We start from the raw sequence: 27,672 nt of genomic DNA on the forward strand, positions 1-27,672 counted from the left end.
TTCAACATTAGAACATTTATTAATGTTATGTATGTCATGGTAAGATTATAGGAAAAAAAACCAGCTCTGAGAAAAAAAGACGATGTTTTTATAGCATGAAAAGTTACTCCTATCTAGAGTTAAGTTTGTTCAGGTTTATACCTAATTCTAACATTCAGAATTCATGTTAGTCAAATGGCAGATGACAGAGGTACTGAAAATTGAGAATTTGTAAGATTTAATATAACTAAACTGGGAATATAGCAGACTTACTTTTTCAAAAATAAATCAAAATGAAAACCCACATGTTTTGGAGATAAAATAACTGGCTCAAGATTACATAACTAGTTAGTGGCAAACCAGGTTTCCTGACTTTTAGCCTGATGCTCTTTCTACCAATGAACATTGTCTCATAAATATAATACAGACAGGGATCAATGATGTCATGATAATTACTTATCAGAATATACTCAATTAATCACATTAAGTAATTTTAAAGTAACATCTAATTTATGGTAACCAACAGGCATGGTTCAATCTTAAATCCTCTTTTACCTGTGTGTTCTCGGAATTCCACCATTGCTTTCATTGTTTTAGAATCTGCAAGTGCCATCAACCAGAACAATTTAGTTCGACCACAACCTTCATGAAGGTCAACCTTTATAGCTTCTTCTTCTTCTTTGAAGACCTATTATATCATTAAGAAAAGGGAAAATATATTTATTTATGACCCTGAAAGAGAAGTACAAATTTAATTATTCAATAAAAATAATGGCTTTTATTAAGAAAGCATTCCAAAAAGTTCCATATATTTCCAATCTTCTCTTTAATCTTTACAACAGTTCTGTTCGTATAAATGTGGAAACTAAGTTTTAGAGATCTTAAACAACTTGCTTGATTTACACAGTTGGTAAGTGAAACAGCTGCTGAGATTCCCAAGTCCATTTTTTTCTCATTACCCTAAGTCTTCCACAAAAGTTATTGAATATACTTTATGTTCTAGATACTGTTCTGTGTATAAGACAGAAATCTTCACCTGTCTTTGATGAGTTTTGGTTCGTCGATGAAGATGAAGGAATCTGTCACAGTCAGTACATAGATTTCCACATACGTTGCATAAAATGATTGCTGCAGTTTCACCATCATCATGGTTATCACACATAGGCTAAAATAAAACATTTCCATAGGTTATATTAGAGTAATAAGAAAGTATCAATATTCACACAAATTGAATGTAATTTACTTTTACCAGTAACAGTAACTGAAGTCTATTAAGAATTTGGAATCTGAACATTAAACTGAATGATGGCAAGTGTATTAAATTATAAAATTTCCTCAAAGGCCTAAATCAATGATTAATAAAATAAATAGGATACTTTGCTTAGTGATTGAGAAAATTTCTCCCCATTATATTCAAACATTCATTTTTGAAACTTTAACCATTAATAAGAAAGTGTTGAAAGAGCCATATAAAGCCTTCTTTCAGTGAATGAAACGATAAATATCCAACCTACTTTAAGTACATTTCTGAAGGAATGGTATGTCATATTGCCTCTTTTACTGCTTTTTCTCCTTGCCATAAGATGGATTACATTTTACTACAAAAATTGAGATATGAAATCAAAGTCTGGCTAAAAACAAATTTTGATACTATGCAAACATGTCTCAGAGAAGGGGAAAGCTCTTTTGTATACCTAAAGCCCCTAATCTATAATAATAAAAGTGTAATATGCTAATTAGACTGGACATCCTTCTGGACGACCTTCTGAACGAAGCCAGGACTGTGAGGGAAGCCTGGGTCCTGGGTGCCTGCTGGTGGCTGGAGGGAAGCCCCAGTCCTGGGTGCTGGCGGCTGGAGGGAAGCCCGGGTCCTGGGTGCCAGAAGAAGCCCAGGTCCTGGGTGCCAGATGGAAGCCGGTGCTGGCAGCTGGGGGGGAAAGGAAGACCTACTCTTGCACGAATTTCGTGCATTGGGCCCCTAATATACTATAAAGAAGGAACCCTTGTGAGATGAACTTTGGTAATGTGACACAATTTTTCAAGAGTTCCACTAATTATGTATTTTGACTTGTAGTACTGTTTTTTTAAAGCTAAGCTACCGCTGATTATAAAGAAAAGCAAGATCATTTTATATAAGATAATTTTCATCTTACCATTTGTTTTTGCTGTCCATCCTTTCCCATCCATCTCCCTGAGGAGAGACGATCTACATGGTCCTGGTCAAGAACGCATAGTGATGCTAGAGCAAGCCAGAGCTGTTGAAAGGAAAGGCTGTTACACTACTGAATACTTAGGAAAGACTTATAAAATGTTGACTGTCTGACACATGATAATAGTTTAATAAATTCCAGCTGTATCTGAAGTTATGTAAATACCCAGTGGTACTCAAAATTTCCTGATGTGGCATCAGACACATACATGATTGCTGTATGTGCCATGCACATAGTATGCACTCAAATATTTACTGAATAAATGTTTCTCTGATTAAGCACTCTATTTCCTGCCTGATATATAAAATTATCCTTTACTAGAGGCCTGGTGCACGAAATTCATGCACTCGGGGGGGGGGGGAGGCGTGAGGGGGTCCCTCAGCCCAGCCTGCACCCTCTCGAAGCCCGGGAGCCCTCAGGGAATGTCCTACATCCTTAGTGCTGCTGCGGAGGCGGGAGAGGCTCCTGCCACCACTGCTGAGCTTGCCAGCCATGAGCCCGGCTCCTGGCTGAGCGGCGCTCCCCTTGTGGGAGTGCACTAACCACCAGGGAGCAGCTCCCACATTGAGCCTCTGCCCCTGGTGGTCAGTGCTCATCATAGTGACCGGTCGTTCTGCCATTCGGTCAATTTGCATATTAGCCTTTTATTATGTAGGATTGGGCTACTACAAAAATAATATAGCAATATATGAATTTTCATATTTAATATTCTAATGACTCCTGCAAGTTTTTCCATCCATTATCATTTGCCAGATACATTAAATTCCAAGGAAGGTGGTACAATGGATGTTTAATTTTGTAGAGTCCCATGAGTAGTTGGGTTCATATTAAATTCTTGTAGGTAATAACAGTTACTCGCAAGTCTCTGTATGACCCTAATCACCTAGCACTAAGCCTCAGAAATAAGTAAATGTCTAACAAATAAAGCAAGTATTTAATAACTCTAGAAAATTGCCCTAAAAAATAGTCCAACACTTTCTGAGGCTTAAAGAATAAGTTTCAGTTTTACATAGAATTAAATATTTCTTCATTACTGAAAAAAATAATTTAACCATCGTAACTCAGAAGTATATGGGAGTGTCACTGGATATGAAGAGTAAGAGGGGAAAAATTAGGGAAAGAAAAGCCAGAAAAAGAAAAAGAAAATATGCTAAAAAAAAAAAGGGGGGGGCACAGAATGAAGAGAAGAACACATGCAGGGTGGGTGAGGATTAGTCAGAATAACTGCTTCAGGAGAACCAAGATGGCAGTGAAGGCAAACACCTGTACTCGCTGCCTCCCACAGCCACATCAAAATTACAACTCAAATAGAGAACAACCATCATCCAGAACTAACTGAAAGCTGGCTGATACAAAGAGGAGGAATCTGCAGATCTCTCTGTAGCTCCTGCTGGGTGTCCCCAGGCAGTGGCTGACTTTGCACCTCCCTGGAGACTCAAGAGCCAGTGTACCTAGGGGTCAGTGTGAGACCATACCAGATTACAATTCTTCACATCCATAAGTGACACACTCAAGGGGCAGACTCAGTGAGCACCAAAGCCCCATTGAAGCAAGTTCTGTCCCAAAAGGATGTCTCCTGCACAGCAGCTCTCCCACTGTAGTCACAGCTGGTCCCCACAGCTAATTGGCCTGGAGGTCAAGGCTCAACTACAACAAGATTGTGCACACAGCCGACAAAGGGGTGCACTAGAGTGTCCACCTCAGGTGATTGGGGAGGCTGAACTACTGGGCTTTATAGAACACCTAGCACACAAAGCCACTCTATCAACTCAAGGAGACTTAGCAGCTCTACCCAATACATAGAAACAAATACAGGGAAGCAGACAAAATGCGGAGACAAAGAAACATGTCACAGAAGAAAGAAATGGAAGAAAGCAAACTACTGAATATAGAGTTCAAAACCAGAGTTATAAAGTTACTCAAGAATCTTCTAGAAATCTCCAAGGGACTTAGTGAGACTTTCAAGGATCTTAGTGAGAAAGCCAAAAAAATGGAAAAGCATACACTGACTGACATAAAGAATAATATACAAGGATTCAACAATAGACTAGAGGATCCTGGGAATCAAATTAATGATTTTAAATATGAGGAAGCAAAAAACACCCAACCAGAAGAGCAAAAAGAATCCAAAAATATGAAGATAGTTGTAAGGAGCCTCTGGGACAACTTCAAGCGTACCAACATCCAAATTATGGAAGTGCCAGAAGAAGAGAGAGAGAGCAAGATATTGAAAACCTTTTGAAGAAATAATGATAGGAAACTTCCCCTACCTGGTGAAAGAAATAGACTTACAAATCCTGGAAGCACAGAGAATCCCAAACAAGAGGAACCCAAAGAGGACCACACCAAGACACATCATACTTAAAATGCCAAGGGGAAAAGACAAAGAGAGAATCTTAAAAGCAGCTAGAGAAAAGTAGTTACCTACAAGGGAGTGCCCATACAACTGTCAGTTGATTTCTCAACAAAAACTATGCGGGCCAGAAGGGAGTGGCAAGAAATATTCAAAGAGATGAATAACACTATCCTACAACCAAGATTACTCTACCCAGCAAAGCTATCATTTAGAATTGGAGGTCAGATAAAGAACTTCACAGACAAGAAAAAGCTAAAGGAGTTCATCACCACCAAACCAGTATTAGATGAAATGCTGAAGGGTATTCTTTAAGAAGAGAAGAAAGAAGAAAAAGGTAAAGATAAAAAATATGAACAACAAAGTGGCAATAAATATATACCTATCAACAATTGAATCTAAAAATCAAACAAATAAAAAATCTGATGAAAAGGATAAACTGGTGAATGGCATAGAACCAGGGGCATGGAAATGGAACAGATTGACAATACCTAGAGGGAAAGGGGGAGAGAAGGGCGGTGGGAAGTGATTAGACAAACATCTTATATCAGCTGTGGGCAAACTACGGCCCACGGGCTGGATCTGGCCCGTTTGAAATGAATAAAACTAAAAAAAAAAAAAGACCGTACCCTTGTATGTAATGATGTTTACTTTGAATTTATATTAGTTCACACAAACACTCCATCCATGCTTTTGTTCCGGCCCTCCGGTCCAGTTTAAGAACCCATTGTGGCCCTCGAGTCAAAAAGTTTGCCCACCCCTGTCTTATATACAAGTACACATTACCTATGGATACAGACAATAGGGTGGTGAGAGCCTAAGGCTGGGTAGGAACTGAGTGGAGGGGAGCTATGGGGGGAAAAATGAGGGACATCTGTAATAATCTCAACAATAAAGATTAATTAAAAAAAAAAACTTAAAAAAAAAAGAGTAAGTGCTTCAGATGCCACACTCACTAGCAAAATAGCCCAAATTGGTTTTTTTCTGCCCTAGGGAAATATAATTTATCTTCTTTTTCAGACTTATGAGAATTAACTTAAGCACTATCCATCAGTGTTTACTGCTTCCCAATGCTGTCACATTGCCCTGCTTCAAGATCTCAAATCTCTTTTGGAAGCACATGGGACATGAAATTTGGTAGGTTACAAATTCCTGCAGATGTCTCATCTGAAGAATGCAATCCTACACTCTAAAACAAGCATGTCAAATTTGCCAGCCCACAATGAATATTTCTTTTGCCCAGCCAATATAATGATGTGTAAGAAACGTTTTAATAAAAATTTCGTAACTTAAATTTTACAATATCCTGTTACACATAATCCTATATAATAAAAGGCTAATATGCAAATTGACTGAACGGCGGAACGACCTGTCACTATGACACGCACTGACCACCAAGGGGCAGACGCTCAACGGAGGAGCTACCCCCTGGTGGTCAGTGTGCTCCCACAGGGGGAGCGCCGCTCAGCCAGAAGCCCTGAGCCGGGCTCACGGCTGGCAAGTGCAGTGGCGGTGGCAGAAGCCTCTCCTGCCTGGCAACAGCGCTAAGGATGTTCGACTGCCAGCTTAGGCCTGCTACCTAAGCCATCAGTCAGACATCCCCTGAGGGCTCCCAGACTGTGAGAGGGCACAGGCCGGGCTGAGGGGACCCCCCCACCCCCCGCACCACCCCAGAGCATGAATTTAGTGCATCAGGCCTCTAGTTAATAATGACGACAACAGTCATTAATGACTGATTACTGTAATCGTGTTGCATTCATTTCCCTTACGCGCAGGCGCACCATTTCTCTCCACTAATACTAGCAGTGAATATTTTGCAGCCCATTGCCACGTCATTAGTCTTGTACTGACCTGTTTGGAGTGTGCAACAGAAAATATTTTGCTTCAGAGAACAAGAAAAATAGGTTTATGTGCATTACACTTATTAATTTGTGCAGTTATTGAGTGTCTGATAAGTTAATGTTCAAGAAAAAAATATTAATTTTTATTAAAATGTTCTATTATTTTAACGATTACTCATTTATTTCAGCCCTTTGTATTCAGCACATCTCTATCAAAATAAACCTACGTTTCTATGAAAATTTAAGCTTTTTTTTTTTTTTTTGCAGCACACATAAACTTAAACCTTGTTCATTTGGCCTGTGTTAGCCTTTGAGCTTGACATGCTTGCTCTAAAAGATTCTGCCCTACCCCACTGCAGGCAAAATTTTTTTGCTTTTTAAAAAAACAAGGCCTGTATACTCAATGAGTATGCTATAGGGCTCTACTTTTGGACAACTGGGCCATACCAAAAGTAATAGGGAGGACCTTGTCTTCAAAGGACCTCAGTGTATCACAGCATAATGCCGATACTAAACTTACTGTGTAAGCTATGGTAAATACACCATTAAAAAGATAATATAGTGACATATATGGAAAGTTAGCCCTTTCTAACCAGTATATCCTGAGTTTCCGTAATTGATAACAAAAACAAGTGATAAAGAACATGTAACAGGGAATATTAATAACCACTACACTTATTTCATAATTCAAAAAACCTTCATGCTTTTTAAATAAATATTTGGTAAAAATAATAGCTGACCTATTAATTCAAACCTATTACTGAAAAAAAGAACATGCAAGGATATAGACCAAATGAAAAAAACCTACCCTAGTTGTTGCAATACATCTCACTGGAGATCTAAATTCTTCCTCCATCTTGGTCAAGGCAATGATGGTTTCTGCAATGGCATTTTTTGTCACTCGGGACCATGCTTCGGAGAGATGACCCTATTGAGCAGGACACAATAATTTAACAAGCAATCAGAAATGTATAGTCATAGTAGCAAATTCTACTCTCTGAAATAACATCTCTCACCCATAAGCAAAGATTTATTAATGGAATTTTAATCAAGGGGCATAGTTTTGAAATAAAAATTTTTCACCACCCTCTAAAAAATTCAACTTCTAATCACTATTTTGATAATACAAAATCAAAGTATATAAATTAGGTTCTCAATACTCTATAGAGTTCAAGGGTATTTCCTTTTACATTTTGATAAATATATAACAGAAGTACTAAGGTTTCTATGCTTGAGAAATTTTGATTATGAAACATTGTTGCTTAACATGAAATTTATACAACTAATTGCTTTAGATGAGAATTACTGGAACCCAAGAGCATAAATGGGTTCAAATTACAACTACCTTAATTTGCTAACTTGATTTTTACCAATCACCATCACTTTTTAATTTCTATAGAATTTAGATGTTCCTAAATAGTTTTCCTAAATATTTCCATCTAGTGAACCTATTGAGAAAGCCTATTTGAGAACTGAAACAATTCTCCATTTCTCTGATTGAGGAAATGTCCATGCTGTTGGAAAAGTGATAGGATTTTATATTTCCCCAGAATAACTTTTCTTATCTCATATCCATGTTCTATCAGTCTTTTAAGGAGCAGTTCAAATTTCTCCTTCAAAATGGCCTGCTGCCGAAACCGGTTTGGCTCAGTGGATGGAGCGTCGGCCTGCGGACTGAAAGGTCCCAGGTTCGATTCCGGTCAAGGGCATGTACCTGGGTTGCGGGCGCATCCCCAGTAGGAGATGTGCAGGAGGCAGCTGATCGATGTTTCTCTCTCATCGATGTTTCTAACTATCTCTCTCCCTTCTTCTCTGTAAAAAATCAATAAAATACATTTAAAAAAAAAAAAAAAAAAAAAAAAAAAAAAGCCAAAATGGCCTGCCATCTATTCTACCTCTTAGGAATCTATAATCTGAGAATCTTGCCCTCCTCTGGCTAGACTCCTGGATATAATGGAATGTAAGTAAACTAACGTTATGGAGTACCCAGAAAGAGCAGGGCACTCTGATAAGTAATTCCCTTTCCTCCACACTCCCAGATCTTCCCACAAAGCCAACATCTAAAGATAGTGGTGTCAGACATTAATAAAAAGAGTAGTCTGGCTGGTGTGGCTCAGTGGATTGAGTGTTGTCCTATGCACCAAGAAAGAGGTTGCTGGTTCTATTCCTGGTCAGGGCACATGCCCGGGTTGTAGGCTTTGCCCCCAGAAGGGGGCATGCAGGAAGCAGCTGATGGATGTTTCTCTCTCCTCGATGTTTCTATCTCTCTTTCTCTCCCTTTACCTTCCTCTCTAAAATCAATAAAAACATATTAAAAAAATTTTTTTTATAAACCATGAAAACTGAAGAGGAGAAATGTCCACTTTGGGAACCCATTTTTTCCTTTTTGTTTCAGAATCAGGCTAATTTTTAGGGTTCAAAGAATATATACATATTGTTTTAAAGTCTTGGAAGACTTATGTTACAATTCTCAAGTAAATGAACTGGGAAGCTTGAAATGAACGTAGTTTACACAACGGACAAATTTATAACTAAACGATAAATGGTAAAAAGGTTAACCTATTAAACAGAGCCTCTAAGTAAACCAAAATAACACTAATGTACTTCTCCTATTAATTCAGTAGAATAAGCTGCTTGTTTTGTTAATAAGATTTCTACTGCATTTCATTGACAACGATCAGGAGGATGGGAACTTACTGCTGCCATATCCTTAATAAGTTTAATGATAATCTCTGAGATCTGAGTAGGAGTCGAGCCCTTCATCCACCAATGACTTTCTCCTCGTCGAATATAACTACAAAGAAAAGAGTCAGCATTTGCAAACCAGTCAGTGATAGTTACAGATGAATTAGATGGAAGCTGTTATTTCAATATACAGCATTTTAATTCTTTAAATGATAGTCAAGTAAAGCCTTTTTAACGAATATTAATCAACACATTACCCATTATCTGTGTCTTCAACATCAAGAGACTAGCTATTCTGATATGTGCTCCCATTGAAATATTTGTTTATATATTATTTGTGTATGCATCTTCTAGAACAGTGCTATTCAATGTATATCCATAGTCCACAAACTCTTTGTCCACAGAGATAATAAAGAGTTCGCACCAGAATATGTCAACTATATCACTGAGTAAACTACTGTTGAGTTCAGCTGGCATTTTTTTCCTTAGCAAGTCTATGGAGATAAAGGAAGCAATATGCTGATTTACATTCTGATGTTTTTTGTTAATATCATGGATTGTCTCTTTTACTAGCATGTTCCCAATTTTCTGCTGTAACATACATTTCTGGAATAAAAACTCTTGCATATCTGTGCACATGTATGGACACCTCTGATGGAAACAATTGTAGAAGTAGAATTGGTAGGTCAAAAGAAATGCATATTATAAATATAGTGATATGCTATCAAACTGATATCCAAAAAAACTGTAGCAATCTACATTACATATAATAAAAAATGCCTATTTCTTAATAATGCTGCCAATGCAAAGATATTCTCTATTGTTTTATCTATATTTCTCTGATTACCAGTGAAGTGTCTTTTCATCTGTTCCCTGGCATTTGTAATTTTTCTTCTCTGAATTTACTTTTCTTGTCATTTATCAGTTGTCTTTTTCTCAATGATTTGTACTCATTCTTCTAATATTATGCCTAATAATTCATTGTCCACTATATAAATGTTAAATATTTTTTCCAAGTCAGTTGCTTGTTTTTTAAAAGTACTGTCTATCAATTAATTTCCATTTTTATGATGTCAAATCTGTGAATCTTTTCCTCTCTGACTTTTGGGTTCTGTGTTTTGTTTAAAGTTTTCCCAAATTGGAGATTACAAAAATATTCTTCTATGATTTGTCCTTGTAGAATCTTAAAAGAAATATATAAAGCTTTAATTAATCTTGTTTATTTTTATATATGGTGTGAGGTAAGGGCCTATAATTATTTTTCTACCTGGGAAAAATATATTTAGCAGATTCTTTTCCCCACTAATCCCAAAATGATTTTTATTTTTATATACAGCATTCTTTATTATACATGCGTTGGTATATATGGCGTTTATTTGGTGAATAAGAAAATAAGGTAGAATTTGACAAGGTAGAATTCATGTCTGAATTCTCCAAACAGTAGCTCATTCTGTTTTATTTTAGTATAAAACAGCCATAATGACCAACCTGGAATTGAAAATCATTGGAAGGGTAACTGTTGTAACTCCTTTGCCCACGGTGGTTCCAGCTGTTCCTGTGATGGTGGTTCCTTTGGCTTTGAGCTGTACTGTGAGGGCTTTGGCAATGCATCCTAGAAACATGTCCAAAATACCTAGCTTATTCCAATCTCCTTTCTCTGTTGAGTGAATGATATCACTGATATCTGCTGGGGGGAGAGATTTCACTCCTATGATGCTGGCCAGACGATTAGGCGTCACTTCAGGCAAAACTCGTCTTAATAAGGAGGTCACCTGGTAAGAAAAATAAAAGTAAAGAATTCCATTTAAAGATTAGTGTTTTAAAGTTTTCAACTTTTTAAATGAACATAGCTGCCATTCTATGACTTCAAATATTTGAGACGCAAAGAAATACGATTTAAACACTATTTTAAAAAAATGTCCCAGATGGTAATTACCACTTCAGGGCAGCAAGAAAAAAGATGTCTTTTATTTGGTTAGGATTAAGGGAAAATTCAATTATAGATCTCAGGGTAATAAGAAACTCATAGCCAGAACACTCTTATCACAACAGCACATCAGTAAAATAAACTGTATTTTCCTCTTCCGTATTCTCATCACAATGAGTCAAAAATAAAAAGCATGGAGTTAAAATACATTCCCAAAACCTAAAACATAACAAAATAAAACAAAATTGATAAAGTTCTATACTAGTTTAATTTTTAACAATGTTTCAAGTAAGAAAATACTAATACAAAAGGGTAGTGGTACGATCAGTCACCTGTCTTTGGACTCGAGGGGATGCTGTGTGGAGCAGTGAGAAGAGATCCTGGAGCAGAGTTAGCTGCTGAGCCAGATACTGCCGGCCCACATTAGAGCCACTCAATGCTAAAACCATAGAGAGCAGCTCAAAGCAGTAAGCATCAGAGGAGGCATCTTCATCACTGGGCTGAGAATTGGCATTTTCTTTGCTTGATATGGCATGTTCCCATTCTTCACGAACTCTGGTGGCTTCCATGCGAATAGCCTGGACTATGTGAGCACATACCTATTTAAAAGGTGACATAGCAACATAAGGAAAACATAAAAACATATTTGTTAAGTTTGATTTACTACTCTTAGTTTTCTTATAAAAAGACAAGAATATAGTTGATACTCAATACTCTTCCTCCCAGTTAATTCTACATCATACCATTCTCTCAACTCATCTTAAAAAACAATTTTTAAAAAAACTAGGGGAACCATGATTAAAAATCTGAATATCTAAATCAACTGATATGTAGAATTTACTTAATCTACTTATATACAAGCTACTAATGCCCCTGCCTATAGTTTAAGATAGAGATTTTCAACTGGTGTGCTACAAGAATTTTTAAAACATGCAATACCTGACTATTTAGTCAGGGATACTGACCTCTTTTCCCTTAGATTGCCAAATAAAAACATAACAGCCAACACAACAAGAGCTGTTTGGTGTGAGTAAATCAAAATTATACCTATTTTTTTTGTTAGATCCACAAATAATACATATTTTGGTGTGCCACAGAATTTTAGCAATTAATTTATGTATGCCACGAGATGAAAAGGTTGAAAATTGCTGGTTTAAGACATCAAACAAACATAAATTACCATATTTTATCACTTCTATCATCTCAATTATAACACAAATTCATAATGTATTTTATAATTAATGGCATTCACAACTTAATACTCAGCAAATTTTCTTTTTAAGTGATATATAAAATAACAGTACATTTTACAACTAAGATTCAACAAAAAGCTGTTAAAAAGATAAAGCACAAATAAAGTTGTCATTTATTTAATGGTATTTAAAGTTAAAATAATGGACTAATTTATTTTTAAAAAATATATTTTTATTGATTTCAGAGAGTAAAGGAGAGGGAGGGAGAGAGAGAAATATCAATGATGAGAGAGAATCATGGATCTGCTGCCTTCTGCATGCCTCCCACAAGTGATCGAGCCCAGAACCCTGGCATGTGCCCTCACCAGGAATGAAACTGTGACTCCCTGGTTCATAGGTCAACACTCAACTGCTAAGCTACACTGGCCGGGCAATAATGGGCTAATTTAAAACCAATATTTTACTTGACTTTTGAAGGGCTAATTTTTTTTTTAAATATATTTTTATTGATTTCAGGGAGGAAAGGAGAGGGAGAGAGAGATAGAAATATCAATGATGAGAGAGAATCATTGATCAGCTGTCTCCTGCATGCCCCCTACTGGGGATCAAGCCCGCAACCCAGGCATGTGCCCTTGACTAGAATTGAACCTGGGACCCTTCAGTCCGCAGGCCAACGCTCTATCCACTGAGCCAAACCAACTAGGGCTGAAAGGCTAATTTTTATGTTATTTAGGCACATTTGAACAATGTCGTGGTACTTCTCAATCCTCTTACAACCAGTGTAAAAATATTAACACTGGTTTAGTTAATATAATTGCTCAGCAAATTAAAAAGATATCAAACAAACAAAAAAAGGTGGTTAAAGGAACACAAGACATGCAAATGAAATCTGATATAATTGGGCATTTGTCACCAAAATGAAATAATCTACCTGAAAATACATAACAAAGAGCAGCAAAGTAGGAAAGTTAACACGCAAAAGGAATCTTTTAAGTGATGCAGGTACGCCAATATACTCTTTTCTCTCTAGAAAAAGGCATATATATTCTGCAGGATCTATAAAAGAGTTAGCATAAGAAAGCCTCCATAGATTTTGGAAAACGATAAAAAACTGATAAAGACAATGAAATTGATCTGAACCAACCTGTTTTTGTAAGTTAGTCAGTTTACTCCTACTGAATATGATTCCAACCATATGTTCTTTCAGGTCAGCGTCTGACGTTGCCTTTACATAGAAAAAGGAAAAAGAAAAAGCAAGCTCTGTGAATAAAACTTGTACATTTGACATTTTAAGGTATCAAAATAAAACATGTGGGGCTACAGCACACTAAAAAGCTTCTGCATAGCAAAGGAAACCATCAATAAAATGAAAAAGCAACCTAATGAATGGAAAAAAATTGCAAATCATGTATCTGTTAAGGGACTAATCTCTAAAATATAACTCAACAGCAAAAAACCCAAACAACTGATTAAAAAATAGGTAGAAGATCTGAACAGACATTTTTCCAAAGAAGACATACAGATGATGACCAACAGGTACATGAAAAAGTGCTCTACATCACTAATCATCAGAGAAATACAAATCAAAACCACAAATGAGATGCCACCTCACACCTGTTAGAATGGGTATTATGAAAAAGACAAGAATAACAAGTGTTGGCAAGGATGTGGAGTAAAAGGAACCTTTATGCACCGTGTTGTTGGGAATGTAAATCGGATATATAAATATATTCTTATTTAAGCTTTACAACAACCCCATAAGGTAAAATCTGATGTCCTGCCTATTTTACAGGTAAGAAAACTGAGGCAAGGCACTCTTTTGCTTAAAGGCTCTTGAAGACATGAACAAAACTACCAACCATCTTGAATTAACTGATATTTATAGAACAAAAACAGAGTTCATATTTTTTTCAAGTTCACATGGACATTCACTAAAATATATCCTATTATGAGCCAGAAATAAAATTTTAACAATTTTCTTTTCTTTCTATTTATTTATTTATTAAATATTTTTATTGATTTCAGAGAGGAAGGGAGATGGAGAGATAGAAACATCAATGATGAGAGAGAATCATTGATCGGCTGCCTCCTGCACACACCCTACTATGGATTGAGCCTGCAACCTGGGCATGTGCCCTTGACCAGAATCAAACCTGGGACCCTTCAGTCTGCAGGTGGATGCTCTATCCACTAAGCCAAATCAGCTAAGGCTTAACAATTTAAAAAAACCCGAAATTATACAAAGTATATATTTTTATTACAATGGAATTAAACTAGAAGTTAATATAGAAAGCTATGAGTGACATCCCCAAATATCTAGAAATTAAACAAAACACTTCTAAATATTTATCCAGGGGTCAAAGAAGAAATAAAAATGGGAGTCAGAAAATATTTTGAACTGAATAAAATGAAAAAAAAAACACCAAACAAGCCACACAAACACACACCACATTAAAATTGTGACACTCAACTAAAGCAGTTGTTAGAAGAAAAACCACAGCATTACTTGAGAAAAGAAAGGTCTCTAGCCAGTGATGGCGAACCTATGACATGCGTGTCAGAGGTGACTCGCGAACGCATTCTTTTGGGTTGATTTTTCTTTGTTAAATGGCATTTAAATATATAAAATAAATATCAAAAATATAAGCCTGTGTTTTACTATGGTTGCAAATATCAAAAAATTTCTATATGTGACACGGCACCAGAGTTAAGTTAGGGTTTTTCAAAATGCTGACACGCCGAGCTCAAAAGGTTCGCCATCACTGCCTAGTCTATGCTCTATGTTTGGTTATTATAAAACTAGAAAAAAATCAAACCCAAAGTAAACAGATGAAAAGAATAATAAAAGAAGATATACCACCACAGATTCTACTGATATTAAACATAACCAGAGTATATAATGGACAACTTATGCCAATAAACTCAGTCTATTAGATGAAATGGACAAATTACATAAAGAACTACCATAGCCCCCCTCAAGAACAATAGATAATTGCAATAGCCCTGTATCAATTAAAGAAAGTAAATTTGTAGAATAATTTTTTGGCTACTTAAAATACTAGCTAAATCATACAGAAACAAATGTTTTCTTATTTTTTAACATTATTCATAATTTGTGGTTTTTAAAGTTAGCATTACTGAGATATAGTTCACATACCATACTATACCATGTCATTTGAAATGTGCAATGGTTTATAGCATATTCGCAGATATGTGCAAACCTCACCACAGTCAGTTTTCGAACACTTTCATCATCCCAAAAGAAACACTGTACCATTTAACAACCATTCCCCTAGTTTACCTTGTCGTTTACTAAAGAAAAATGAAATGCATATAAACTTATATTACATATCTATTAACAGACATAATAATATATGGATTATTTTACTGAATAAAAGAAAATACAAAAAGAGAAATATGTGAAAATATCCATTATGACAAAATTTCTTAACAAGCCAGGAACAGAAGGAAATATCCTCAATCTGATTAAGAGCATTTATAAAAAAATCTATAGCTAACATCACACGTAATGGTGAAAGACTGAATGCTTTCCTTTTAAGATCCAGAGAAGAAAAAGATGTCTGATCCTAACACTTCTATTCAACATGGTACTGAAGCTCTTCTACATTCCAAAGACACAAGAAAAATTTAAAGCATATAGATTGGAAAGGAAGAAGTAAAGCCAACTCTTACAGAGTACATGATTATCTATGAAGAAAATCTCAAAGGTTCCACAAAAGAGCTTCAAGAATAAGTGGACTTAAGATCACAGGATGTAATTCAATACACAAAAGTCAACTATATGCTAGAAATGAACAACTGGAAAGCAAAAAGAAAAGACCATTTACAATAGTATAAAAACCATAAAATGTTTAGGGAACAATTTAATAAGACCTATACACTGAACTACAGCACATTGCTGACAGAAATTGAATAAGATCCAAATAAATGGAGAGACTATATCATGCTTGTGGATAAAAGTACTCAATATTATTAAGATACCGATTCTCTCCAAATTGACTTATCAATCTGGTGCAATTTCAATCAATATATAAGAATATATTTTGGGGGGCAGGAGGGGAACTGAGAAACTAATTTTAAGCTTTATATGAATATGCAAAGGACCTAGAAAACAGCACTGAAAGAGAACCAGGTTGGAATTTGATTCCATGATTTTCTATATAGCTGCAGTAATCAAGACAGTCAGATGGTGGTGTAACATTACATATATATATACTAGAGACCCGGTGCACAAAATTTGTGTATGGGTAGTGTCCCTAGGCCTGGCCAGCGATCAGGGCTGATCAGGGCCTTCTGGCTGCCGGCCAGGGCCTCCCTTCCCCAGCTGCCAGCTGGGGCTTTCCTTCATTCTGTGCCACCCCCTGGTGGTCAGTGCACATCATAGCAAGCGATCAAACACCCAGTCTCCCAGTTGAACTCCCGAGGGGACACTTTGCATATTAAGGTTTTATATATATAGAAGATATAAAATAGAGAATCCAGATAAATTAACTTAAAATGTATATAGTTCTAAATAAAATAACAAAAACTCTGTTTCTAGAAGAAAATATGGTGAAAATATTTGTGATTTTACATTTTAGGTAAGACACAAAAATCATGAGTCATTTAGAAAAAAATACAGTGGACTTCATTAAATAGAACTTCTGCTCTCTGAAAGATAAGCTTCAGAGTAGGAGAAAATATTTGAACACACAGGACACATAGCCTGAATCTATTGAATATATAAAGAGATTTTATAACCCAGTAATAACACAAATAAACCAATATAAAAACATGAGTGAAAGATCCAAACAGATGCTACACTAAAGTGGTTGACAGGGTCTAAGCATGAGATGAGGGGACTGACTACAAAGAAGGATGAGGGGAAATTTTGGGAGTGATGTGCTTTAAAACTTGATTACAGTGATGATTTCACTGCTATATACATATTGGTCAAAATTCATCAAATGATACAGTTGAAAAGGATAAAATTTTTCTATCTAATCCTTACTTAAAAAATGATGTAAAATTATTCTCTTAAAAATTATGTTATTTCATAGGCATCCAACTGCTGGTATAATCTTTCCTATTTAATCGTATCAGCTCAATATGTACTCTCCTATTAGGCCAGCCTCTCCAATGAACTCTTGGGCCCATCTTCCCGATTAATCTAACTTTCATCCATTCTCTTTCAAGTCTAACTCATGTCCAATATTCCCCCAAGAAGCCTTCTCTGATCACTCCAGGGCACAATGGTCTATCTCAATGTACTCTGAAATCCTATCACAAGTGTAATTCTTTCACATATTTAATAAGTTAATTATATACTATATATAGTATCCTTGTTGATTTATTGGGGGCAAGGGGTTTAATATTTAGGACAGAATGCAAGTGCTTTTGAGGCCAGTTCTCAAAGTTTTAAAGGACAGAATTGTCACTTGCTAAAATTCAGTTGGTTTAATGAGTAGTTATAGAGTCTTGGAGTCTTTAAAATGATATCTGCAAAAGGTGCTGAAAGAAATGACCTGTTTATGAAATCTTATTATTTTACAGACCCCTAATAGAAAAATGTGGGTGATTCAGAAGGCAGTGTTAAACTAGGTAAATCCTTTAAATTATCTTTCAAAGGGCTACCAAGATGGTTATTTGTAACATCTAAAGACACAAAAATAATAAGATTAATCAGAGTTGACTTCCCTTTTTGGAAACGATTGAGGGTTTCCTCTTAGGTACAGTGCTTTTCACCAAATTAAGTAACACAACTGCATTTTAGAAGAAATTTCAAAAATAGTGCTAAGAACAGGTTATTCCAATAAAAATTTACTCAATACATGGGTGTTTATGCCATGGTGGATACAAAGACAAACAAAACATGTACTTGGTTTTTAAGAGACTATGATTCAGTAGAAGAGATAAAACATGTATACACATAAGCATAACAAGTGAGAAACCAAGAGACATATAGAGGTTACTAAGAAGTTTAGCAGAGGGAAACTATGATGTGTTTGGGGGAAAGCATGAAGAAAGTTCATGGAGAAGACGATCTTTAGGCTATACTGTGAAGACAGAGAAAATGGAGGAAGAAGATGACTGATGGTAGACTGCACAATAAATGACTAAGTTAATTTTACAAATGCTAACACTTGAATACAACAGCCCAAAGTATAGAGTAAATTTTGTTGCTACTTAAAATACTAGCTAGATCACACATGAATAATGAACTTCTTTTGATAGTTCCTTTATCTTCTAATTAAAGTAAAAAAATATGAACTGCACATAAGCTAATTATTACATATCTATTTAAATACACAGCAATACATGGATTATTTCACTGAACAAAAGAAAATGAAAAAGGGAAATAAAAATATTTTTAGAATACAAATAAATACATTGTATACTTTTTCCTCTCCTTCAGGTGATGACAACAGTGCTTTTTCCTCTTGTTCAGGGGTGGGTTCAGCATCTCCAGAGATGAGTTTTCCAAATACCTGATGAAGAAGACAAGGGTATGAGAAGAAATTAATGGCAGGAGTTTCCACGGTGAAAGGTAGAAGACTCATCAGCTGATTCTGTGCAGGCTTTATTAATATTACCATGTTGTTCCTGCTCTATACCACTGCTTTTCAGAATTATGAAGGTAAAGTGAAATATAGGAGTTTAGGGCTATGAGACGAAAAATGGGCCACATTTGTAGCCAGCAATCTCTAGTAAGTTCTATAAAATATTTTGTCAACCCTCTTGATATTATTGTTGAAATAATATATCCTGTGCTGGAATTCGTAGTGAGGACACTCACCTGTGATGTGATGAGTCTGAACACTCGCAGAGTCTCAGCTTCACAGTTCCTCTGCTGGGCTACACTGGCTGAAATCTGGCCAGCAATTTTTGTGCTTTCGCCATCCTTCCAGCCCAAGACCTTTACTTGTCGAACTCTCAGTGTATTTTCTGGGCCCTTTAATTCAATTTTGATGATGTGATTATCCCCTCCTGGAAGTTCACTTGTTATCCAACCAATGTGCCTGGAATCCAGATCAACCTGGCAGAGCAGAAAGGGCACAGAAACCTGACACAGCTGTATCACTTTTTATCACTGTCCTAGACTTAGCACCAATAACAGCATAAACACACATAATTGTATCCAGAGTAAAGTTTTCTAGGTAATTTCACACTGATTATCTTATTTAAACTTTGTCAGGATAAGTAATACTACAGTAGCTATTATACAGATGAAGAAAGTAAGTTAACACAATTAGAAGGATTGTCACTAAGAGATGGAGTTGAGAATTAAAATGCACAAGTTACAGAAGTGAAACCATTACACACAATTTATATGACTGTACTTTATCTATACTGACCATAAGTAGAAACACTCACAATGAGGTTCTGTTTTGTGCATTTTCACATTAAATCCATTTAAAGATAAGCATTTTGATGTGCAGTTATCTATGTTCTACTTTTTTTTAAAAAATTATATAATAAGTAACTTCATATTTGTGATTATTTTACAACTAGAGGCCTGGTGCACGAATTCGTGCATGGGTGGGGTCCAGCCGGCCTGCCCCAATGGGGGCCCATCAGGTGGGGCCGGCAGGCGGGAGGGGCTGTGGGCAGTTGGCTGGCCGGCCCCGATTGGGGTGTTGGGGGCCGATTTGGGGCCAGGCTGGCTGGGGGGGATATGGGGGACTGATAGGGGCCGGGATCTGGATCAGGATGGTTGGCTGCTGCAGTGCGCATCATAGCCACCGGTCGTTCTGGTTGTTCCACCATTCGGTCACTAGGCTTTTATATATATAGACTAGAGGCCCGATGCATGAAATTCATGTATGGGGGAGGGGGTCCCCTCAGCCCAGCCTGCACCCTCTCCAATTTGGAACCCCCTGGGGGAGGTTGGACATTCTTAGCGCTGCCGTGGAGGTGGGAGAGGCTCCCGCCACTGCCACTGTGCTAGCCAACTGTGAGCCTGACTTCTGGCTGAGCAGTGCTCTCCCTATGGGAGCGCACTGACCACCAGGGGGCAGCTCCTGCATTGAGCATCTGCCCCCTAGTGGTCAGTGCGCATCATAGCAACCAGTCATTCCACCATCAGGCCGAAACCGGCTCTCTGACATCCCCTGAGGGGTCCCGGATTGCAAGAGGGCACAGGCCAGGCTGAGGGACTTCTACTGAGTGCATGAATTTTGTGCACTGGGGAGGGACGCAGGAAGTTGGCCAGCTGGGGAGGGACTGCGGGAGGGCTCCAGGGCATGTCCGGCCCGTCTCACTCAGTCCCAATCGGCCGGATCCCAGCAGCAAGCTAACCTACTGGTTGGAGCATCTGCCCCCTGATGGTCAGTGTAAGTCATAGCGAGCAGTTGAGCAGCCTTAGCATACATTAGCATATTATGCTTTGATTGGTTGAACGGACAACTGGATGACTGGACACTTAGCATATTAGGCTTTTATTATATAGGATGGTTGGAGCATCTGCCCCCTGATGGTCAGTGTAAGTCATAGCGAGCAGTTGAGCAGCCTTAGCATACATTAGCATATTATGCTTTGATTGGTTGAACGGACAACTGGATGACTGGACACTTAGCATATTAGGCTTTTATTATATAGGATATTTCATTGAGAATATAGCCTTTATTCAAAGATTAAATTTCAATGCACTGTGAAATGGTTTTTTGACACTATTCACTTGATAAAATGAAAATTTTTCTCAGGGCATTTGACATCCAAGAAATAATCCAAGATGTCTATATTACTTATATTATAGACATCTAATTTGATATAATTTTAATTGATGTCAATTTCCTAAAAAGAGCATTATGTATAAACAAACACTATCTCAATGAATAAGATTATTTCCCCAAATGCTTTTTTTTTAAAATATGTTTTTATTGATTTTTAGAGAGAGGGAGGGAGAGGGAGAAACATCAACGATGAGAGAGAATCATCCATTGGCTGTCTCCTGCATGCCCCCTACTGGAGATAGAGCTCCAAACCCAGACATGTGTCCTGGCAGGGAATTGAACCGTGACCTTCTGGTTCATGGGTCGATGCTCAACCACTGAGTTACACCGCTTGGATTCCCCAAATTCTTTAACAATTTAAACAAAATTTATTGTTTGTTTAATCTAATCTCAATTCATTCTTTCAATATGATTAAAAACCAACAATAAATGGTCAGTGTTCATGGGACAAAGTAGCTATAGAAGAACAGCTCTGATAAAATTTCTCCCATCTGAGTTTATAATCTCATATACATTCCCAGATAAAATCTAACCTGTTTCGAGAGTTGGTTTGTAAATTGACTTGCAAACTGGATGTAGTTGCAATATTATAAATAACAGATTTTTAGAGGATAACAACCTATGTTTTAACCTGATGTGTAGGTGAATTCAGGTGTCAATTGTGAATCAAATCTATGATAAATTAAGGCAGTAGTGGGTACAATTTTAGTACATGGATGGTTGTAACTGTTCCTTTTTATGGACCACTTGTCAATTTAGCATTTTTAAATAGATGATTTCTTATAATGCCAAAATTAGAACTCAACAGTGGAGACTGAGAAGAAATTTCTCCATAGGTAGCAAAACATTTAATGACAAAATTTTAATTACCTGCTTTATTCTGCACAAATCTTCTACTGCTTTGCCAGTTAAGAAGGTCATTGAAGTAACTTTATTCTGAAATAGACAATTCAAATAGTTATTATGCCATATTCCTTTTCCAGAATTTTCAATGATTTCTTACAGGCTACATCAACTTTTCTGTCTGTTTTTAATGGTCCTTCCCAACTAACCTCACTCCATTTATCCAACCAATCATAATTTCTCAACTCCAGTCATTTCTTATTCTCACCAACTCTACCTTAAACCTCACATTTCAACCTTTCTCCATGAGCTCTAAGAGAGTTGCTTGCCATTCCCCCTTTTTACTCAAAATCTAAATATTTAAATTCTTTATCGTAAAGTCTTTCAATAATTCTGCTTGTCACTCATGTCCCTCTCTCTCTTTAAGTAAAAAGAAGGAAGGCTTAACTAATACTTGTGACTGTCACAATGTGCCTTTATGAACTTGGAGAAGGATATATGAGAATGATGGGTTCTATCCTCTGGAGACCCTTGCTAAACCAGAGAAGGAACATTAACACACAAAATAAATGTCAAACAGTAGAAGTTCAATACTCCTTAGTGAAAAGAGTCATGCTGGCATTGGAGCCACAGACCTTAAGGCTAAATAAATTTTATGTAAAGTACATCAAGAAACAGATTAATATTACTTCCTTGGGGAACTGTACACTTTAAGTGCTATAGGCTGATGGAATTCAAATCAACAAATGCTGGTCTATAAGGTACTCTGGTGGGCAGGCTGGGGGACACAGAAGTAAGTGAGCCTCAAGGATGCGTAACTTAGAGGAAATTTCTTAAAAGAAAAGCAGATGTCAGCTTACCTACTGAAACTTTTAAAAATGAAAAGTTAAGATGATCTCCTTTAAAAGGTGGACATTTCAAATTGATTAGAATCACTGTTCTGAGGGAGAATATTTCCTGGCTTAAAATGGACCATGAATCAAAGATAAGTTTGTAATGAGCAATGAGTTCTAATCAGGAAAATGTATTGATTTATTACACTTGACCTTCTAGTAAGGTAAGTTCATGATATATTAGCTATGCCCCTTTTGCTTAGCCAGCTCCAGTGAAGAACTGAATCTGCACTGACGGACAGGCTTCGGAGTGGCGAAGAATGGCAAGGAGTGCTCTGACTTGCATACTGGACTCCCGGGGTTGGCATATTCCATCCAGGTTCTCCAAGACCCAACCCCCTACTCTGGCTCTCCCTGGAAAAGGAAATATGCAAATGGATGGGAGCAGCTTGGTAATGATCCAAGGAAATTCATTAACACTGTATCTGCTAACAAGCCACATCTAGTTTTTGGGGAAAATAATTCCCAGAAATAATCTTCCTTAGGAATGGGGTTAGAAGTATGGGGATTTGGCAGTGGTTCTTAACACTCAAATAGGACTCTTCCCCCTTTGTTTAGTAATTTTTAAAAGTGTGCTTCACCCATTTGAAACATATGAACAGGCAGGGCTAGGTAAAGTATAAATCATGATTACTTGGGTTAGTACAGAAAGTCCCCTCACTCCCTCCATGACAGCTGGGGGTGCGGCTTAGGAATAGAAAACTGTGACAGTATACCAATAGGTCAAAATGTATTAAGTGCCATCAGAGTAATACACAAATAACTCAGAGAAGGTAAAAAGTAATTTTTATAGAGGAGGTGCTGGGAGAGGCTTTCTCTGCTGGGTCTAGAGATGTGGAGGATATGAGAGAGAGTTTAAGGGGATGACTTCAGGCCAAGGGACTAGCTAAAACAAGGGCATAGAGGTAGAAAAATATAGAGGAGACATTTATTTTGCTCAGATGTAGCCATGCTATATTTGTAATAAGACCTCTTCCTTGAAATGGTATTCCACAGTACCCCCAGTGCTATTAATCTGTTGTTAGGCTTACGGTTTCTTTGGTAAATACAAAATGCTGTGTGGTTGTAAAGTTCCATCTTTTTGCTAAACTCAGAAATGAGAGTACATGATTACTAACTGTCTGAGAAGAACCAATGTGCCACAAATTAAATTCCTTTCTTACCCCAAGATCTCGGGAATTGTCCACGTGAACAGAAACATAGCGAGCGTTGATTCCTTTTACACAGTTGATGGTGATGTTCTTAGTTTTGTTTTTATCCTCATCTCCTGATTCCCAAAAGGTTTCTGTGGAACCATCTGTCAAACTGCCAATCATGGCAGGCCGGCTTGAAGTTTTTATGTCAACAATGCTGGTTAAGTCCTTTAAGCACATTACTATGCATAATTCCTACCGGAAACAATGATAAGTAATTATAATACTCAAATGGAAATCTCCCATGATAACAAAACAGACGTGAGATAAGAAATAATATGCTGTTGTATAGAAACAGGATAATTGTTAAATGACTGACCTGACTCATAGCTTCAAAGCCAGATTGTATACTGATGCTAAAACTCTCTTCGCTATCTCCATCATCTGATTTTGACAAAATGTTGTTAATGTGATGAAATACGTTGCTCTGATGGAGGAACTGGTGATCAGATTGCTTGAATTTCAGACTCCAGCATCTAAAAAGACATAAGCAATATATTAAATAATTCTTTTTCAGGAATTTCTAAGAAATTCTAACATCTAAAGAAATAGTAATGATCTAGGTAAAAATGGAAATTTACAAACATCAGGAAACAAATCATTAGTATTGGTGCTTTTATAAAGTAAAATTAATTTCTAAGAAAAAATGAGATAAGTTCTAAGGCAAGTTCACTCATTTTAAATATAGATAAACTAGAGGCCCGGTCCATGAAAATTCGTGCACTTGGTGGGGGCAGAGGGGGGTTCCCTCAGCCTGGCCTGTGCCCTTTTGCAATCCGGGTCCTCTAGGGGGATGTCCAACTGATGGCTTAAGCCTACTCCCCAGGGGACCAGGCCTAAGCAGGCAGCCAGACATCCCTCTGACAGCCTGGGGGAAGCAGGCCTAAGCCATTAGTCGGACAACCTTAGTGCTGCCACAGAGGCGGGAGAGGTTCCTGCCACTGCTGCTGCACTGGCCAGCCATGAGCCAGCTTCTGGCTGAGCTGCACTCCCCTGTGGAAGCACACTGACCACCAGGGGGCAGCTCCTGTGTTGAGCGTCTGCTCCCTGGTGGTCAGTGCACACCATAGCAACTGTTGTTTCCGGTTGTTCTGCTGTTAAGATCAATTTGCATATTACCCTTTTATTATATAGGAGGATTGTATACAGGAAGGTGAAAGCTATAGAAGCAAAAAATGTAATAAATCAGTTTTGTAGACAAACTATGACAGACTCTCAAATTTATTAGTCTTACAATTCCATACTATTTGCACTTCAAAAATTTTGTGAAGAGGAAACAAAATCCCCCCTCTGTTGGTCTTACCCATTAGGGGTATGGGTAGCCCAAATCACTGCAATGACCTATCTTTTATAAAAATCAATAGAGGATTTATTTATGTTAGTCTCCAGTATATGTGGATCTAATAACAAGGTTCACAATGTAAATGTTAAAAACTCAGCAGGTTTGGACTTAAAAGGAGGTGATGCTCCTCAAGGAAGTTTTAAGATTAGTTATATATAACTTCATTTTTCTTAAGATTATTTTCAATTCAAAATCCTATTTTGATTTATGTTTTTCAGATTTCATTCTCCCTCTCATTTTGTGACATTTAAGATTCTACTCTTAGGCAGCACTCAGAAAAGTAATTTTGGTTAGGAAAGAGGGAAAAGTGAAGAAGATCCATATTATATAGAGGAGCAAACAGGTGTAAGCTAAGAAGAGGAACAATTCTAGTTACGATAGGAATGAGGGAGGCACCATTCACATATATATAGGGATTCTTCATATCTTACTATTTAAAGGGCCTTCCAAGCATTTTGAACTTTGAATAGCCCATAAAATATCCTCTCCAATGTACCTAGAGTATTTAGATATAAAATTACCTTAGGGCCATTTGCTGTAATGAACTTCCACTGGGGAGAGACATCATAAGATCGGAGATTGTTTGAAGTAAGCGATGAAATGTATGTGGTAAAGGATGAGCGGCTTCACCTGCAATCACTATATCTGAGAGTGGATGTTCACATACTCTTGTATCTTTGTCCTAAGACAGAAATTGAAAGCAAGTTGATTAGTTGTTGTATTGAAAGGAATTTCCCCCACAAAAGAATCTTATGTATACTTAAAAGTATTGTGTTACTTTCAAGATACTCCTGTAACAGAAATGTAAAAAAAAAACCCAAACCATACCCAAAACATACATTAAGATTGCACTTAAAAAATTAAGATACCTAGGAATAAACTTGACTAAGGAGGTAAAAGACCTGTACATGGAAAACTACAGGACATTGAAAAAAGAGATAGAGGAAGACATAAACAAATGGAAGAATATACCGTGTTCATGGATTGGTAGAAGCAACATCATTAAAATGTCCATACTACCCAAAGCAATCTATAGATTTAATGCAATCTCCATTAAAATACCAATGGCATATTTCACAGACCTAGAACAAACTCTGCAAAAATTCATGTGGAATAAAAAAAGACCCCAAATAGCAGCAGCAATCTTGAGAAAGAAGAACAAAGTTGGAGGGATCACAATACCAGATATCAAGCTATACTACAAATCCACTGTTCTCAAAACTGCCTGGTACTGGCACAAGAACAGACATATAGACCAATGGAACAGAACCCAGAAATCGACCCAAACCATTATGCTCTATTAGTATTTGACAAAGGAGGCAAGAGCATACAATGGAGTCAAGACAGTCTCTTCCATAAATGGTGTTGGGAAAATTGGACAGAAACATGCAAAAAAATGAAACTAGGCCACCAACATGCAAAAAAATGAAACTAGGCCACCAACTTACACCATAGATAGAAATAAACGCAAATTGGATAAAGGACTCAAATGTAAGATGAGAAACCATAAAAATCTTAGAAGAAGTCATAGGAAGCAAAACAGCAGACATTGGTTGGAGCAATATCTTTACAGACACAGCTCCTAAGGCAGTGACGGTGAACCTTTTGAGCTCGGCGTGTCAGCATTTTGAAAAACCCTAACATAACTCTGGTGCCGTGTCACATAGAGAAATTTTTTGATATTTGCAACCATAGTAAAACAAAGACTTATATTTTTGATATTTTTTTTATATATTTAAATGCCATTTAACAAAGAAAAATCAACCAAAAAAATGAGTTCGCATGTCACCTCTGACACGCGTGTCATAGGTTCGCCATCACTGTCCTAGGGCAATGGAAACTAAATAGAAAATAAACAAATGGGACTATATCAAAATAAAAGCTTCTGCACAGCAAAAGAAACCATCACAAAACAACAAGAAATCCCACTGTATGGGAGAACATATTTGCCAATGTTATATCCAATAAGGTCCTAATCTCCAAAATTTATAGGGAACTCATACATCTTAACAAAAAAGAAGATAAACAATCCAATAAAAAAATGGGCAAAGAACTTAAATAGACACTTTTCGAAAGTGGACATACAGAAGGCCAAGAGACTTATGAAAACATACTCAAAGTCACTAATCATCTGAGAGATGCCAATCAAACAAAAATGAGGTACCATCTCACACCTGTCAGAATGGCTATCACCAACAAATTGAGAAATGACAAGTGCTGGAGAGGACGTGGAGAAAAAGCAACCCTCTTGCACTGCTGGTGGGAATGCAGACTGGTGAAGCCACTGTGGAAAACAGTATGGAGTTTCCTCAAAAAATTAAAAATGGAACTCCCATTTGAGTGGGAGCAATCCCACTTCTAGGAATATATCCCAAGAAATCATAAACACCAATCAGAAACGCTTACATTCATAGCAGCACAATTTACAATAGCTAATATTTGGAAACAGCCTAAGTGCCCATCAGCAGATGAGTAGATTAA

At 37.0% G+C, this 27,672-nt stretch overlaps 1 protein-coding gene across 20 annotated transcripts in view; it reads right to left on the reverse strand.

Moving 5' to 3' along the window:
* The window catches only part of MYCBP2 (MYC binding protein 2), a 300,050-nt gene that overhangs the window by 13,837 nt on the left and 258,541 nt on the right, over window positions 1-27,672 (reverse strand). For 17 of the 20 annotated variants that reach the window (XM_059684877.1, XM_059684883.1, XM_059684875.1 and 14 more), the window contains 14 exons: window positions 25,713-25,873; window positions 24,169-24,325; window positions 23,820-24,044; window positions 21,791-21,856; window positions 18,985-19,224; window positions 18,578-18,676; window positions 13,333-13,413; window positions 11,328-11,594; window positions 10,557-10,840; window positions 9,081-9,177; window positions 7,192-7,311; window positions 2,133-2,234; window positions 1,016-1,144; window positions 535-667 (listed from right to left, as the gene is read on the reverse strand). In XM_059684877.1, coding sequence (XP_059540860.1) covers window positions 535-667; window positions 1,016-1,144; window positions 2,133-2,234; window positions 7,192-7,311; window positions 9,081-9,177; window positions 10,557-10,840; window positions 11,328-11,594; window positions 13,333-13,413; window positions 18,578-18,676; window positions 18,985-19,224; window positions 21,791-21,856; window positions 23,820-24,044; window positions 24,169-24,325; window positions 25,713-25,873 — 2,161 coding nt within the window. Of the gene's footprint in view, window positions 1-534; window positions 668-1,015; window positions 1,145-2,132; window positions 2,235-7,191; window positions 7,312-9,080; window positions 9,178-10,556; window positions 10,841-11,327; window positions 11,595-13,332; window positions 13,414-18,577; window positions 18,677-18,984; window positions 19,225-21,790; window positions 21,857-23,819; window positions 24,045-24,168; window positions 24,326-25,712; window positions 25,874-27,672 lie in introns of those variants that run through there. The other 3 variants (XM_059684892.1, XM_059684876.1, XR_009451352.1) reach the window with 2 other exon arrangements.

The sequence above is a fragment of the Myotis daubentonii genome, chromosome 2 (genome assembly GCF_963259705.1).
Source record: "Myotis daubentonii chromosome 2, mMyoDau2.1, whole genome shotgun sequence".
NCBI lineage: Eukaryota > Metazoa > Chordata > Mammalia > Chiroptera > Vespertilionidae > Myotis > Myotis daubentonii.